Source organism: Eutrigla gurnardus (genome assembly GCF_963514095.1).
Source record: "Eutrigla gurnardus genome assembly, chromosome: 6".
Taxonomy (NCBI): domain Eukaryota; kingdom Metazoa; phylum Chordata; class Actinopteri; order Perciformes; family Triglidae; genus Eutrigla; species Eutrigla gurnardus.
The window spans coordinates 24,798,195-24,817,117 of NC_139920.1; the positions used below are offsets into that span (position 1 = coordinate 24,798,195).

The 18,923-nt window shown below is 42.2% G+C and overlaps 1 protein-coding gene across 2 annotated transcripts in view; it reads right to left on the minus strand.

Moving 5' to 3' along the window:
• Positions 1 to 18,923, minus strand: part of negr1 (neuronal growth regulator 1) — a 378,181-nt gene that overhangs the window by 18,888 nt on the left and 340,370 nt on the right. The window contains exons 7-8 of one of the 2 annotated variants that reach the window (XM_084010805.1): positions 17,861 to 18,009; positions 8,140 to 8,181 (exon numbers count right to left, since the gene is read on the minus strand). In XM_084010805.1, coding sequence (XP_083866931.1) covers positions 8,140 to 8,181; positions 17,861 to 18,009 — 191 coding nt within the window. The remainder of the gene's footprint in view (positions 1 to 8,139; positions 8,182 to 17,860; positions 18,010 to 18,923) is intronic. The other variant, XM_084010806.1, reaches the window with a different exon arrangement.

Below are 18,923 nucleotides of genomic sequence, written 5' to 3' on the forward strand. Positions count from 1 at the left end.
GTGAAAAGCAACCCCACGAAAAACAAATCCATGCAGGGGGCAGAAACAAACAGCTAAGGCCAATGAGATTTAAAAAAAAACAACCTATTTATGTCGTGAACACGGGCGAGAGGAGAGATAAGTCGGCTTTTGTGGGAGTTTAAAATGGGCTGTGAATGATCTATGAGAAATGTTGGAGTGTAGTACTGTTCAAGTCCTCATATTAATCTAATAAATTAATAAAAGTTTAACATGGGCACATACAGTATGTCCCCACCCTATAACCGAACAAGAGTATCAATATTGGATAGTTCTACAAAACCCTGCAACGTTTTGGTAATCCCCTAGTGACCGGTCATGGTACTGCACTCCAAACGACTTATGTAAACAATCCATTCATTCGAGCCCTTATAAAGCATCGCCTGTGAGTAGATTTTGTTTTAAACTGTATTCTAGATTATTATTTGATGATGTAGCAATGTGATGAATATTATAGTTAGTTGGCTAATCAGTTTAGTAGCACAAAAATCTGTCGCCTGGAGGATTGTAAGCACATTTTTGTTATTAATACTGAATGAGAATATTTGGATTGTTTAAAACATGGAGTTTGGATGTTAATTTGTTACACCTTACGACATGATATAAAATGAAAGGTGCAAATGGTTGTGATTCCTAGGAATACTTGTCAGCTTATGTTTTGTTTATCATAACATTGCTGTGGCTTTTATATAAAAAAAAAAGGTTTCTCTTTGAATCATATCTTAGGTGTGAATTAACCAAAGCAAAAAAGGGGAGAAAGAGACATCACTTTGTGTTAAAGCACCCTTCCCTGCACAGTACAAAACAAAATCAATTGCATTGTCGCATCTCCCACATTTAACTAATCAGTAGCTCTCAGAATGGGTTTCAGGGCACTTTAATAAAAAGCCCAGGCAGCCACAGCTAAAGACTAATATCACACCGACGACTGAGTAGCAATCAAGCAAATAACAGAAATACGCTTCCCCTTGACTCACACTCATTAAAGTGAATTACAGAGAGAAAAGAGAACATCATACAGCAGCCATGCCATTGAAATATCAAAATAATCCCTTTAATTCCCAGAAAACATATGATGTTACAGTAATGCAAATGTCATGAAGCATGAGAACTGCTGATGAAATAAACGACCTCTGGAAACATTACACAATATTTCCGAGGATCAAGCTGTAAAGCTCAGGAGCACTAGATAATTAGTGGTCTTACTTAGTGCTGGGTGTATCCTGTATAATGTGGTGTATTAGAAGAGTTTTGTACATGTAGTCACTTGGGGATTTTGTTTTCCTATTTGCTTTTTATTAATACATAATACATCAGTAAAGGAGGATATGTCTCCGTTATTACAGCCTGTGTGTCTTTAAAACCTGTGTAGTGCAACAACAGGTTTGGACTTGGGGGCTTCCAGTTTTACAGGACAAAATCCCATCGTCTATTTACATTGTCCGGGGATCTAGGGGTCAAGTATGATAGATGACATGCCACCTGCTTATCAGGCCCTCCCAGGGATGATTGCGGGGAGTTGGCACTTGGGGGGGAAAAAAAAAAATGAAGGTCAGCATATCACCCCAAAACAAACCGTTCGGGACAGGAGTCGGGCTGGCGGCGCGGTGGCGAAAGGAGGGCGCAGAAGTGGTTTGCACGGCTCTTGATCTCGCCACCGTATATAACTGATAAGGGCGGGAGGAAAATACACTGCCAAAAAAGGATTATTTGTGGGTAGCTCAGTGTGTCTGACACTAAGGCATGCTGGGTAAAGAGAGGAAGCTCTGTTTATTGTAGAGGCTTCTTGAGAAGTTAAATACTATAGTCCAGCAGACCACAGTCTACTCAGACAAGACCCTGACGCACGCTAATCAGCGGGAGATTCTCCATCCTATTGAATATTTCATAAGTGCAGTGTATTTATAATGCCGTTAGCCGGGGCTGACTCACAAAACCCGATTGTTCAGTAGTCACATTGATAACTGCATCGTGATTGCCACTTGACACAACTCAACTTCTTAAGCACTTCTTGCTTATGCAGTTTACATTGCAAAGAAAAAAAAAAAAAAAAAAAAGAGTGTACAATCTGGTATCTGGCTCTATTTGACCTTTTTAGAGCTGCTTATCCGCCAGGCTAAAAGGTCTGAAAAGACTTCCAAGTTTGGTTTGGAAAGAAGTGTGGAGAATATGAAGATAATGTCATGTAATAATTGATTGACTGACTGTTCCGGGTGAAACAAAAGACAGCCAGATGCATTCAGCTCATTCAATCACATCTAAAGAATACATACTGCGGCAGCAAAATGTATTCATGTCTGAAATCAAGGATAACTTGATATAAGGTGTATTGTTTTTCCTTCCATTCTCCGTGAATATTGAACCTGGTCACCGGTTAATTCGGTATGACCCTCGATTCACACTATCAATTATAATCAGTAATAACCAGTAGTCCATGTGGACATGTAGCATATGTTGGAGCATATGTTGTATATGAATATATATTGCCAGGGCTTAGTATGCAACACTGCAGAGCCCAAAAGCAGGAACACTCTCTGAGGCTGTTAATCGTCGGTATTTTAGAGGAATGAGCTCCGAGATCAACATGCAAAATAAATTGCAGTGAATTAAGGAATATAGGAGGCGCTTTCCCCGTTTCACCAGCTCTGATGTTCGAAGCTTTCATGTTGAAATATGACTAGAAACACAAATTTTGTTTGATGTGACACCATATTGACGACCGCCACGCAGAAAAAGTAAAGACGCCGTTTCAAACAAAAAAATACAGTGAATCTCAAAGTCACTTTGCCTTCATTACAGCCCGATATCTGATAGCAACCGATATTCAGGCTCAGCAGAGGAGCTGTCCCTCATCCACAACATGAACATCTGAACATTTCATTTAAAATGTTAATACAACTGTTACTCTTTTATCCATATTAATTCCCACTGAGACCAAAAGTCTTACAATTTTAATGCACACAGCTATAAATGCATTATATATTAAGGCCAAAGTTAGAAAGTGTTGTTTTGAAAAACAGTCAGCTGCAGATTTAATCACCAAAGTAATGCATTACATGGTTTCAAAGTCAGACTAAATGTTTGTATGACCTTTTTTTTCAGTAATAGCTTGTCTAATATTTACAAAGAGATGGCCAAGGGAGAATATTCATTTAAATCTTAAGAGGAAAATGTCAAGTTGTTTATTTATTAAGGTGGCCTCGCTCGGTGTAATATTACCAAAAACGCCTCTGGGTCCGACTTGTACCGCCATCAGATAATAAAAATGGAGAATGGAAAGAGTAAACCGAAGCTTGTTTAAAGTCCTCCACCAAAGAAGAGACGTTACCCCAGTTTCAGACATAAATGAGCCCTTTGATTAGAAAAAGCTGCACATGCTCACTAAAATAATTTGATTTTCCCAGCTCCCCGAGCCGTGGGGAGATGCCTTGTGTGATTCTCAGAACAACTATAGGAGATTAATTTGACAAAAATTCAGAATAAAAGCGCTGAGCATAGTTGTGGATTATAATTGAACAGTTCTTAAAGGGTTGTTCCATCATGGATCCTCTCATCACAACTGTTTTATAATAAAATCCATGATATTACTAAGACACATAAACCTTCAATCGCCTAGTGCTTCATGCTGGGGGGGAGGTAACTCAGACAGCATCTGAGTTACCTCCCCCTCCGTACTTAGTTCTGATTATACCAGATAATAGGGGGGAAGGAAAAAAGTGTCCTATGAGAAATGAGGGCTAAGAACAGGATTAATGCGGGAATGAAGCAGTGCGTGGATCATCTTCACTTTGCTCCACTCAGGCTGCCTGAATTTTGTTTATTTGGGAGTTAACATGACACATGGGAATCAGAGAGTCACACGCATTATGTATAATGCATGTAATATTCCTTGAACCAGTAGCACTGTACACTGTGCCTGGCGAAGACAAGAAACCGGGCTCGGGTACTGCGTTAAGAACATTGTTTTTCTACTGTCAAGTGATTTGCAGAGATAAACAGAAGTGGAAGCCTGTGGGAGCATATGCTATTATCACAGATCTACATTTCATTGGGATGACAGGGTGGCACCGTGCCAGCTGCTTTGGAGTATTGGATCAGCGCTCTATATTTAGGTGAATACATACAAATCCATATGCTCACAATGAAACAAGCTTAAGATCTTTATTGTCAACATGATGCGGTATATTACCATTCTGAACATGGGCAGTGTAAACTTCCACGGAATAAAGATTCTGTCGAGTAGCGACGACAGATGGTTTCCATTTCTGTCTGCGGGTCCTTGACAAGTGTGAAAATATCTGACATTTATGAAATGAGTTAATAAAGACATGACTAGATAAGATAGGATTTAATAGATAATAATTTGACTTTATATAAAACTATAGAAAGTCGACTCTTAATTTGAAAACTATATATATGATAATATCCTGGACCAGTTAAATTGCTTCGGTTTCAAAGTCACACAGTCATGATAGTTACATGATATTCTAAAAATAACAATATATTACATACCGCCTTAAAGGAACAGTTTAAGTTATATAAGATATACGAGAGTTACATAAGACACCAGCTTAGCTTAGCATAGCAGAAGTTTGTAAACAAGCAGATTCCTCGCCGTGTAAGTAATACATTCTGCCTCCCATCACCATGACTTTATATTTCCATGTTGTACAAATTAGAAAAACGAGAAACATGTTTATAAGTGAGCTTTAGACTTGCTGGTTGATGGATTTCTTTAAACTTCGAGCAGAGCAGGCTAGCTGTTTCCCTGTGCTTCCAGTCTTTCTGCTAAGCTAAGCTAAGCTAAACTAAGCTAACAGACATAGATCTTCTCCAGTAGCTCTCGGCAATAAAGAAAAAATCATGTTAAACTACTCAATTAACACAATTACGACTATAGTAACACCGGGAAAAAATGAAAAATAAATATTTATGAAAATAACAGAGTCATATTATTATAAAGGTTATGCATCACCACTGAGTTGCTGAGCCGAGAGTGTGACAGTTCTGGCTGAGTGGGAGTGGGTTAGGTGTGTTTGTGTGTGTGTGTGTGTGTGTTTGTGTGTGTGTGTGTGTGTGTGTGTGTTTGTGTGTGTGTGTGTGTGTGTATGTGTTTGAGTGTGTGTGTGTGTGTTGGTTTCCACAGCTGGCTTAGGCTGTGGTCACGGTTGCCGTCATGCTAGTGGGCACAAGTGAGCGCCTGAAGCGTAGCGTCTTGCTCTGTGGTGGGATGAGCTGGTGGCTGAATGTGGCGTCCATCAGCCGCAACTCATGAGCGAGCTTGTGGGAAGTGTTATTCAGGACGCCGTCCATCATCCTCCTCTCTGCCACCGCCTCCGGACTGTGCTGCTCCAGCCACACCACAGAGCTGGACTTCCTCACCAGTCTACTGGCATCACCGGCCTTGATGCCGCCTCCAAAACACCCTCGCCAAGAACAGTGAGCTGACCTCTGCTGACTTTCAGCCTGTTGCACACACTGTAGATGTCAGTTTCCTCATGGGAAGGCTGCTTTTGTCTGAACGGTCCAAGTTTTAGTTGATTTAGTTGACTCCTCCAAACATATCCTTCTTCTGCTTGGATGATGATCGGCTGGCTTTCTACTTCTATCAACCATTAACTATTGTTGATTAGAGCTCCAGGAGGTTGTTAGCAACAACTGAAGAGAAACTACTTGTTGCATGAACTGCAGAGTTAGTGACGATGATTTCATTTTATAAATGTGAATATAGTACGGTTTGTTATGTAGCTCTTTGTTACAAATGCAGCTATATAAAGCTTTCTCAGGGCCTGAAGAGCATTATCATCAAATGGAAGATTTGTGTTTTGATCATCCAAGAAATCCATCAGTGATATAGTTGTGGTCTAGTTTCAAAAGCCCAAATCAACCAAATCCCATGTACAGCTAAATAGTTAGCTGCTCTCTGGTTAGTATCATATTCCCTCTACAGTCTCAGAATATCAGATTAACTTAAAGGGCATACTGTTAGTGTTTAGGGGGAAAATTGTATTATTGTTTATTTTTCGGAAGTATTTCACTTCCTTGCATCGTGTTGAAACTTGCTTAGAATATCTGCTGCGTACTAATACAACGGATGTCTACAGTTGTGTCTTTGAAAGCTAAACAATCTAAGCGTGCAGATAGGATCTAATTTACCTGTACATTAACATTCTGGCTCACCTGAACTGATACTGGAACAACAAGGTTAGGTAAAGGGTCACCCATAAAGTTATACTTAAATAATACACAAATGTCTTGTCTGTTATAGCGCCAAGAAAAAGTTATGCATGAATTCATTTCACCTGGTTAATTGGCACATAATGTAATCATTGCACCTGGTTAGAAGTGATTACTGCTGCATTTAAATAGGAATAAACAGAGGATTGTGTCTGAAAAATATTCCAACTTTATGCGCAACAGTGTATAAGAGCTCAATGACCGATGTTGCCTATTAATGTTGTTTTCTCTGTGTAATTTCAATTCTTTTTTTGTCATTTGTCGCTGATCAGTGGGCTGAAACATGCACTCCAAGTGCAGTGGCGGATGAACAATCTTTACACTTCACAGATCCGCCTGTTCGCTTTCCTTAAAGACGTTCCCTTATTTCGGAAGCGCATCTTGCCAAACTCATTCACAGGGGAAATAAATGCAGATAATATTCTGTTAAAATGAATTATTACATTTGATTATCACAAAGAGCCCCTTTGCAAGATCGAAAACAATTCCCTTTACCGAGCCACTTAGTGAGGGCGCCATCAAAAAATTAACTCCAAATTCCACTTGGAACAAAAACAAGAACAGTGGGTCGCTGACTGAGTTTATCTCCACGATTGAAACCAGTGGTGTTCCTTTGGACCATGAAATTGTCATTTGTTCTGCAAGCCTTACATCAAATGAGAGTTCAGGGCCGTGCCAGAGCCGTTCGTTGCTGCTGAGCTTATTTTAACTTGTTATCTGACAGAATCTCCATGGATAATTATATTTGGCTCAGATAGACAGGTAGAGAATGCAGGCGACTACGTGCTAATCCGGGGCTGTTCCTCCATAAAACAGGCGAGCGGGAAAACAATGGCACCCATCCACAGAGCCGGATGAAAAAAAAAAAATCACAAAAACGCTTAGCCGATTCATCATGCAAGCGTGCATCCTCACGTGTGATTACGAGCGTACACTGTACGTGCAGGTGGCTCTGAATGTTTGAATATTTCATCTCTCCCTGGGAGTCCGTGCCAGCGAGAGCTTTCCAGTGTGAAATGCATGTCTGCATGTTTCTGTGCGCATAAACAATAATAAGCAACAACAAAAAATTTTAACCAGTATGAGAGATTACATTCTGGGACTTGCTTAAAACCATTAGAGAGGGAGAAAAGACGACCAGGCAGAGGGGATTACTCTGGGCTGGAATGTGGAAGCGGCAGAACACAGTGAGTAGGTGGGGGGGGACAAGGGTGACATTGACAGTGTAGCACTGACAACAGCACTAGCAGGAGATCAGGTTAAAGAGGGGTGGCAGAGCGCCAACTGATTGTTCTAGAAAGAGGAAAGAACAGAGACAGAGAGGAGAGCGAGGGATATAGGAAGATTAAGACAGAAAGAGAGTGATAAAAGTACAAAGAACAGCAGAGATTCCATCTTGCGAACAACAAACCGAAGCCTTCGCCACCAACAGCTTCCTGCCTTTGATGTACCCTGCATTTAAGTAGCACTAAGGAGCGGGAGAGTGGTGGTGCTTGTGGTGAGAAAGCCGGAAAGAGAAGAAGAAGAAGAAGAAGAAGCCATTATGAAAAAGCATCAGACCCAGAGGCCTATGGAACAGCCACTTTGATGACGCTGTTCTCCGCGTGGGGGTGGCGGGGGCGACGGTGGCGGAGGTAGCGTTAATGAAAGAAAGTGTGTGATGGTAAAGGCCGCAGAAGCCAAAATTGAAGGAAAAACCAAGGTATGCAAAATCAAAGAAGAAATAAAAAAGGACATACAACGAAGCTGTACACCCAGCAGGCATTCCAGCCAGCCAATTGAAATAAAATCAAGGATGGAGGAGAGGGTTTTCGGCTCAGGTTAGTATGAGGCAGCGGACCTCTTTGCTGATTTTTGGTGTACAGCATGGTGACATATACTGACCTGGGCTTGAGACAGCACTAGTGGTGGTGGGTTCAATAATTGCTACAGGGGGAGGAGAGGGAGGGGGGGGAGGGGGGGAGGGAGGGGAAAGAGGACATTCACGTATTATTAACAGAATGGAGACGGAAAATAAAAAATAAAAATGCATGCAAGGACAAAAGGACAGGGAATGGAGACAAATCCTCCACATGCATTAAGGAGCGGTGTCTCTGTGGCAAGATGCAACCTCCACATGCTCATACACAGCACCCTGTATCCCTCCAGTTGCTCTTTGGACAACAAATGAGGGGAACCTGGGGAGCTGGGGCCTGTTGCGTGGGTGAAGGGGGGGAGGGGGGGGCTGTAGGAAGAGCAGGCCCTGCAACAATGTGTTGGCTGCAGGCCCTTTCCATCTGCAATACACCCTCGAAAAAGGCAAACCCATCTCTGTCACGGTTTTCATCTTTGGAGGGGGGAGTAAAATAGCCAGAAGCAATCCATAAGAAAATTGCCGATCACTAAAATCATAGCAACACTTGGATGCAACGTGAGAGTCCCAATCTAATAACCTCATGAACTCATTTCAGGCTGAAGCCGCTGGTGGCATTTAGGACAAGGTATAATGTCAAACTACCAGAGCCGAGTGTGTCCTCGGCCAAGGACGGCAGCAAACATTACACACGTCTTTACTTTCCAAGTGCACGAGCAGAATGTCACACAAAGTTTATCTGACGCTTCGTCACAGAACAAGATGTTTCGGAACCAAGAGTTAATGCCGTTAAAGCTAAGAGGGGAATTTAAACAATGCAGGATTATTCACATATTCACATTCACACATTGTAGCGAGAAATACCAAACAACACATTTAGATGTTGATGATGTTATTGATACCAAGAAATCCCAAAAATGAATTTGCCATTTCCTTTGATTCCTGACTTGTTAAGATCAAAACTAAATCCACACTTTGCTTCGCAGCATCAATTATTGAAAGCTACTTTGGTATAAAGACATCGCTGCAATGTAAACACGCCGGGCCATTTGATCCGAAGTTTGAGACAAATACATAAATAGCGTTTCTGTTTGGTAAACAAGCACTTAATTCGAGATAAGCTGTTACCAGCTTTGTGCCGTGACTCACTCGGCGAGAATCTGCGATGTGTGGCAGAGCGAAGCCGTTCTTTACCATGAGAGCTCAACTCAAAGTGATTCATCCGGTCGGAGTAAAGCCACCTTCGCCCAGAAGGCTTCGTGGTGGAGGAGGAGATTCTCTTCCTTCTCACGAGGGGAAACCATGGCAGCCGTGATCACACCTCGCACATTTCACACGAATATGAATTAATGTTGTTTGGGTGAGCTGCTGCTGTATCTAGGCCACGCAGGAGTGCCGAAGCCTACATTTGACTCTCAATTTGAATCCATTTACATAGCAACTCAATATGGTCGTTTCAACTGCGGGGCAAAAGGGTGCGCTGGCGTCCGCACGCCATCCTCTCGACCTGTGCTCTCTGCGTCACTCTTCATAGGCTCTCTAACAACTGCGTAACGACTGTGTCGCCGTATAAAACGGCAGCTGCTGTGCCAACAACAATAAAGCATTTACTTTCATTTCATTTCATCATTCTTTTTGATGGGGGGTAAATTTGTGTAGGAATCAGCATTCGCACTTGAAATGATGTGCCTTTTCCCTCGGTATGTTGGCGGGGGAAATGGTCAAATACATCTTTTCCTTCCACAAATGTTTCCACTTTAAGTACTCCCGCGGGAGCCCATATGGGAAGACGCTTTCTTTTTTAGTTCTTTCCTCAAACAGGCAGACGGGTGCTATCTGATTAATACTCAAGCATGAATTCACCAGTGAATCATTTCGTGAGCTTTCAGACACTCGTCCATTACTGTGGAACATATCTTTTGACATGCAATCCCCCCTCCCCCCCTCCTCATAGCTCCACGCTGACTTTGTGACTCTTTCAGCACAGCAACGCACCATTTCAGGCACTGTGTATGGCAGTCGACCTTGCACAGCCTGCTCCCTCGCAAGATAAAATACATTAGTTTTCGCAGCGATTTCATTTCATGGATTCTTATTCTCTTTGTTCTCTCTAGACGGGATAATGCACGAGATTTATAGAACACGATTTGCAGGAAGCAGTGTTCATGTGGGGCGGCCCCCGCCACGTTTGGCTCCTCACAAGCATAATTAGGAGTTAATACTCAGGATCAGACAGCTACAATACTGTATGTGAGGCGGTGATCCTTAACATTAGGTGTAGAGGTAGGAGTCATGTTTTCACAATTGTAGAGATGAGATAGAGAGCTAACACAACCAAAGAGCTAAAAGAAACATTCAGCATATATATATATATATATATATATATATATATATATATATATATATATATATATATATACAGTATATATATGTGAATCTATTGTATAAATCCTCATGCAGCTCCATTTCAGTGCATGATCAAGTTATCCTCCATGAAGGGACACATTGTTTGTGTACGCTCCTTAGTTATTCTCTTTGATTTTCTCCACTGGTCCCTCCATGACGCTCCAACAGTCGGTGTTAAAGACGATGTTAATTATTGAGCCAGCAAATTACTTATTCATCCTACGTCCTTTTTTAATGCTGTCCAGATAGCTCATCATTCCGTGAGCCTCCACTGGGCTCAGTCATTCAGGGACGAGCGTTCCCAACAGTGCGTCTTGCCTCCTACCGGAGTCAGCGAGGGTGGACGGGTACGACGTCTATCGCTTGCTGGGCCGCAGGATTTCGACTACAGCACCAAACATTTCCTCATCGCAGGGAGACGGGAAAATGTTAATGGCTTTTCTGATTGCCTAAATATGGAAATTCGGCCATGAGAGTGCTTTTGGGGAAAATAAAGGACACTTCAACCTCACCATGCTAAATTTATTCCGCATATTTTGATATGTGACGATTAGGTGAACACCTCAAAACTATACCAAACTAATCCATTGTGTGCATCTTCAGTTTTAACACCGAAAAACAAATCGGAAAAGATGAATACTGCCAGAATCTTGCTGTTTCTTTTATGAGCGGTGTCGACAAACAAGCAGAAGAGGTGAAAGATGAAAACAACTCGCTAAAAACGTGCCTTGCAGTCCCCGCGTGGCTTCAGTATCATTCCCCCTGCATTTTAAGCTGCAATCACACACACACACACACCCCACACACACACACACACACACACACACACACACACACACACACACACACACACACACACACACACACACACACACACACACACACACACACACACACCACACACACACATTTCAGGTTTCACCTTTAGCTCCCATTTTCCTGCATCTCTGCTCCGTGACTCGGGTACAATCACACCAGTGTGGGAGCAAGACAACATCATCAACAACAATGGCAGACGAGGAGACGAAATGTCGAAATGACACCTACACATGTGGTGATTGATAAGCGTGACAAACGAACACGACGTTCATTAACCAACTAGCCAGTAGTGTCTCTGCTGCCTGAGGGAGGCTGAGCGGTGACTGAGAGACAGAGAGAGAGAGAGAGAGAGAGAGAGAGAGAAAGAAAGAGAGAGACTTTTAGTCTTTTTCTCCCCCATCAGTCTCTTCCGATTACTGCACAGGGAGAGGGAGAGGAGAAAGGAGGAAATGAAGGAAAGAGGTATAGGCAGAGGAAATCTCCTCCAGGGCTAAGCCGAGGTGGGCTGGGGGATAAGAGCTTGACCAATTAAGCTGGAGGACTCCTCAGAAAATTGGAGTGAACAGCCTCAGTCTTTTCATCGAAGTTCGCTTCCATCCAGCACATGAAATGGGAAGTTGAAATAGGGATTGCCAGCTTGGTGATTGTTATACCTCGGCTGAAATCATGAGGCGTGTGTGAGTGCGTGGTGTAAATACTATGTGTGTGCACAAAGAGGGAACACACAACCTGGCCATTTGGACGTCTCTAACTCACATATTCACATTTTATTTTACATGAAAGATTGGAAAGATATACCAAGACAACTGACAAAAACATGTATTTTTCATATATCATAATATTGATGCACCTAAATTGATAACATAAGCATATACTAACCCAACTTTCTACAACAATTTGATCAAACTCAGTTAAATGAAATGTGACTTAATCAGATTACTCTGTATTTGTGTGCAGGCATGTAATCATAGTCAGTGAAAACAAGAAAATATCTTTACCATAGGTTAATTTCATATAGACTATTTTTTATGCTATATTCAAACATACACTGTTGCCCATAAAGTTGTAATATTTTGCTTTCACACCCAATCCTCTGTTTATTTCTATTTAAATGTATCAGTAATCACTTTTGACCAGGTCCAATGATTACATTATGTGTCCCATTTACACATGTAAATGAATTCATGCATAACATTTGTTTGGTGCTATAAAAGACAAGACATTTGCAAATTATTACAACTTCATGGGCGACCCTATATATCCTTATTGAGATGAAACGACCTCTATCGGCGTAGCAGATTCTTTCCATATCGTTCAGCTGTAATATCATTCATAAAACACTGAACAAATTGAGCAAGGAGATATGCCATTTCTGGCTACCATCTTTGGTTTAAATAGGGAAATAATGCACAACATGGTTACATAGATATTTGTTATGGTGCTGTGGATGATATACGTTTTCATCCAGATGGTACTTTAGAGTCTATGAGGATTGTAAAATGTTGAATATAAAGGTAATTTACATGACACACAAACTGAAGCCATTAGAATTGTACTATCGCTAACAAAATAAACATAACATGAATCATTTACTCATGATTATGTTGATGTAGATTACTAAATATTATTTCTACACAGTGTGTTGCAGTGCAGCATTTTTCCGCTGTGGTCTTGAAGCGTTTGTTCTGTTGAAGCAGCAGGTTTTTCTTTGTCTTGAACGTCCATTTCTCCTTCCTCTAGCTTTCTCTTTGTGCCTCACGCTCCAAACTACAAAAAGATGACGTATTTCAGAACATCTTTGTCTCTGTTTACACAGATGCTAATGTTTAAATGTGGTCATCGGTTTTTACAAGAAAATCCAACTGAAATGCTCATTCTGCTGAGTCATTCCCACCGAACAACACTATATTATACATACTAACACACATGCTGACTGCACATCTGGACACAAAGATGGACTATCAAGCGTGACAATGATTATAGTGTGCACCTGTCAAATACATTACTACTGTTAATACTACTACTACTGTTGATACTACTACTACTTCACTACTACCAACACCAAATGCAGATGGAAACCAAGCACCTGGTCTGCTCTAGATTTCTACCTAAAAGCCTATTGAGGCGGTTTTTTCTCACAACTGTTGCTGGAACTCTAACTGTGATGTTGGGACTTTGAACATGTATTAACTCTGAAAATCATGAGCGTGTTCTAGTCCTGCTCAATGAAAAAAGGGTCCTGTGATATTACACTTTAAATACAGTTGAATTGAATTGAATTCGGGTAAATCAACAAACAACCTGCACATAACTTACTATAGCTGATGACTTAACTAAAAACATGAAACTGACATCCTTCCGAGTGTAAGGACAAATGTACCGATCCACTCCCTGTGATATTGTTTGTGCTGTTTCTGCTGATCAAAAAAAAAAAGAAAAAGATTTTTCCATAATTTTCTCTGGAAGCTGATCTCATTAATAGTGATTACCTTTCTGTTTTTACGGTGAAGCGATTGAGAGGAAACCTGTGTCTTTGATCAAATTTAACTGGCTGAAAATGAATCAATGCAGGAATAAGGAGTTATTTCTGCTTAATTCTATGCCATCATTCAAGCATATTAACCGATTCAATTCATTTGACCCCGATAACTTAACTACTGTTTAGAAGTGACAATTGTCAACAAGTACTACTTCATTATTTGTTCATTCACTGATGACACCGGGTATTGTGTTATTCAAAAAGCAGTCAAGTACACAAAAAAAGGCTTTGTTGGCAAACACACACACACACACACACACACACACACACACACACACACACACACACACACACACACACACACACACACACACACACACACACACACACACCGAGTACTCCAACAAGTAGAGACAAAGAGGTCGGATGCTTTCTTTCTGCTCCAAAGAACCCAGTTTGTGTGTCACCACAGTTTTAAACACACAGTTTAAAGTGGCACTTAGCTAAAAGAGATTGCACTCCCTGACTAATGGTGCAACAGCACAAAAACGCACATGGTCAAACATAACTGGCAGAATAGAATCCAAACCAGTCCAGCAGCACAGAGTGAGGACATGGCCATCCAACAAAAAAAAATACATCGGTCAAAAACTGACCATGTCAACATGTGCACGATGCCAGGATGGAAATTCTGCTTCTTCTTTTTTTTTAATATATGAAACAGAAAACAAACAAGCTGTCTTCCAGCGGCTGCTTTGGAAAGAAGGCAAATGTGTGTACTTTCCCTGGGAGAAGGCTTTCCAGAGTCACAGTTCATCTCATCAGCGTAAATGGCAAGCCGTTTTCCAGGAATAATTTAAAAGGACTCCATTAAGTAAAAAAAAATAAAAAAATAAGGGATTTACACTGCTCAAGGATAAGGGCCTTTCAACTTCAGAATCTTGACAAGAGACTAATGACAACGGAGCTCCCGATGCTTCGTATTTCCATTCATATTTTATCTTTTTACCCAGTGGCTGTTATTCCAAAAAATGCTCTCTAAGTGGGGGTGACCCTCACTTACTGAAGTCCTGTAAGGTCACTTGAACTCACGGTGTAATGGAAGCATCCAAAGAAACTACTGTACGTATAAATACTCAATCCTTCCCCGTAAACCTCCCACGTTGTGTTCCCTCTTAAAATTCCCCTCGATGTATGACGCTCTATCAAATATGCATGCCCCTCCCGCCCTCCTCTCCCATCCCGCTCATCAATAACTATCGACTGGTTCTAATATATCAAGCCAAAGTCACCCTTGGTGAAATCTGACCTCCGGGATCTTTTTTTTTTTTATTCGCATCAACGTACCGGTGAGAGCGCGCCGCGACGATTGCTTGCCATTTCTCATTAAGGGCGACAGCAGAATTGGCCTCTCTTCCATAAGTGGAGATCATGACGGAGGATGGGAGGGAGGGGAGACGCAGAGTGTGTGTGAGAGAAAGAGGGTGATGGAGAGGAAGAAATGAGAGACAGAGGGGGGGGGAGCGAGGATAACGAATGAGAGGGGAAAGAGAGTGAGATAAGAGAATCAGAGAGACAAAGCCACGATAGCAGCACAGACGAGGAGATAAAGCGAGGGAATAGAAGAAAGAGAAGTTGGGGGTGGCAGCGCAGGAAGCTGCCTCCTCTGACTATTCTGAGGGTTTCTTTGGCTGCGCTGCCTTTGAGGCCCTCGCTAGTGTCACATTAAGATCATCCATTTGAGGATCTGAGGCAAGCCTTTGATGTTTTTTTTTGTGTGTGCATACACAAACAGGAGAGTGGAGTGCTCCTTTGACAATTGCCAACTCCACAGAAATATCTTTTTGTGTTCTTAGTCTCTGGCCTGCCAGGGACAATGTTATCATCAGAGGTTTGCAGCGCAAACTGGTGAATAATTGAATTTACCTGTTCATAATTCATCACTGAATACATTAAATGAGATTTTTTTTCGCCATCGATACTTGCTCTAAATCGTCGAGGAAAATATGTTCCTCGACCCCTTTGCCGTTTTATTTGCTGGCAGGTAGCAGGTTGAGCAAATAAGTGAAATTCCTCACAGCGTAGGCTTTGAAAGGCCTCTTGAACAAGTTCGTGAAGGCAAGGAGGAAAAAGTGTCTTCTTCTTTCAACTGTGTGTGTGTGTGTGTGTGTGTGTGTGTGTGTGTGTGTGTGTGACAGGATCCAAAACGCTTTGTTATCCTCATCTGTTGATAGACCTGACAGACCTGAGCTGTTAAGCACTACGATGGGAATATAGACTGATGACTCGTCCCGGTCGGCGTAGACTTCAGTGACTGTGAGAAGATGGCTGCTAATATAATGTAGTCCAAATATAAAAATATTCTCAATTACATGCATTGGAGGCGTTTTAAACTCAAACCACTCAACCTGTCCCAGTACTCATGTGGTCTCCTCATAACGATGGCATGTGGCTCTGTGTGATGGCTTTCTACCAATCACTGATCCCATAATTACTAGCTTTGTTTATCTCATATCTCTGTACAATGGAGGTTTCGATCCAGTTTATTTTCTCCATAACGTCCAGTTCCCATTGTACTTGTTATGATTGCCTCCTCTACCGTCGAGAGTAGAAATGTCACAAAATCAGATACTTGATTTTCTGGATATTGAGTCAATTAACGAAAACATTCATTATCATAGTGAACTTTATCCAAATAGCTTTTACGGTGTAACGTTTAGCTACTTAAAAATCAGTTATGATGATACGTGATGAGGATATAATGGTTCAATGGGAATAGGCTATACATAACCGGGGTGACACCTGCTGTGTCGTGCCAGGCGTCCCTTTTCACACAGACCTGGGCCCGGTTTGAGACCACCTCTGAGGCACAACTGCCCAGCCCCCATCCCGCCTCTGTACCTATACAGGAGACAGGATAAGACGGTCCCACCTTGACCAGGCTGTGTGAAAGAGGCTAGAGACAGAGAGAGACAGGTAGAAAGAGAGACAACGACAGCCCCGCCCACAGTCCTCCTCCTTGACTTGGGCATACAAGGGTGGATCATTATCTGGAAGATGTCGGAACATATTCAAAGTGTTTGATGCCTTTTCAGTCATTTTTCGACAGCGTGTTTTTGCAAATAGAATATCCATTTTGTACAAGAACTCCCTGGTCATTTGGTAGATACCCAAACTGCCGATTGAAGGCGGATAGAGGCCTAAGGCGGGAATGTCAGTTCCCAGTTCTCCCCCACAGCTCTTCCTCTCAAGGTTTATTTGAGTGGCATGACTCACACCAACACTTCTAACATGACTCATACGTTTTCACAGGGCAACAATGCAGCTATCAACAATGCAGCGATCAGGACTCTCAGACGCTCTGTTTTGGGGGACATTTTTTCTGTCTCAGTTTCGGGATGATGTGCAAATAATCAGTTTTTTCAGTTCCCGATTCATGCAGAATGCTTCACTAACCACGCTCAACAACCCGACAGCCTATCAGGGACGCACCGACAGTTTGGCCTCTGATAAGTTGACCTCTTCGGCTCTCTGTTCGATGCCTCGTGGCGTCTTGAAACTATTAAAGGGCCGACTCTCAGAACTCTTTCAAATCTTTCATACCGCTTCTTGGCATTCAACTTAGCACGGCTGACCCGTGTAGCCGCCTGTGTAATTGTGATGCTGTTAGCTCAAAGCAAAATGTTGTCTTGTTTTTTTTCAGGTGTTTTTGTGTCCAGTACACATGCAGATGTAGACTTTGAAAACAACAAAACACACCCGCCCACGCACATAGACTTTGCAAACCGTAACAGAACAATTGACATTCACAAAAACTCACGACTGGGAAATAAAGAAAGCGTTTCCCCCGGTGATGTGTGGGCATCCAGTTGCAGCGCTGGGTTAACTTTAGCTTTTATCCTCTATCAACAATGCTGCAGCAGAGAGTGAAAACACTTTTGAGGGCACAGACCCCCACCTCCCCCCACACACACACACACAACACTCTTCCAGCAACCCTCACTCTCCACCAATCCAGTTAGCCACGAACAGATAGAATGACAACTTACGGATGAGAGGCACACTGGCATTGGCCGTCCCTAGCTTGTTGGAGGCGACACATGTGTAGTTCCCGTAACGATCCTCTGTCATGTTGGTCACTGTGAGGACTGATCTGGAGCTGAGGCTCTTGATGTCGATGCCTTGACCCTTCATAATCCTAAAAAAACAACACAGAATCGCAAACAAATGAAGTCTTTATTTCCCCGCCCGCACACGGTGTCAAGGACGGAACGACTGTTTGTCGTCCTTTAGTGGATCTTCAGATTGTACAGTACTTCATCACCTCCTTCAACAGATCTATTTATCCCTCCGCCTGTCACGTCTGCCTCGGAGAGACGCTTTGAAGGACTGAGAGGGGGAGAGAAATGACCCAGAGATGAACCAGCTGGGTGCCACTTGACACGTTGTTCATCGTTGTGTGTTGCAGGTGCAGAGGGGGATTACAATAAATCCTGCTGCAGTTGTGCCTGGCATGTGTGCTGTGAAATTGACAAATGTTTAATTGTTTACTTTGGTGGTCATGATGATCTTTAACAGCCTGTGAAGATTAAAATCCACTTTGCGACGGCATATGCTGTGCTTCCGGAAGTGAGATTTACATGGATATTAAAGCCAAGTTTGTTTTCATCAGTGTGGTTTTGTGTCATTGTGACATTTTCACATTATAAACCAAATAAAACCTCCACATAGGAGACGTGGGTGCATCTCGGCCTGGTTTTGGACTCCAATGATCTCGATGCTTGGCTCCGGTTGCTCTAAGTGTGACCTTTTGTCCAGCAAATATCCGAAAAAGAAAAAGTTCTTCCCTCTCCCGTGGCCTCAAATGTTAGCTGAAGATGCACCGGAAATCTCGGCTAGTGCTAGTTCAACATCGAGTCAATGCTTCCCTGTTTCATAGTGAAAGAAATCAGCCCACCCCTGCACACAGACAGCTGAACACGCACACACTTCCACTGAAGAATGAAAGCAGTGACACATCAAGAGACAGATTTGGTTGTCAAAACTGTTGCACTACTTCTGATAGAGACAGTCAGCAGCACTGCAGTGATGGCTGCATCAACAGTCAAAATA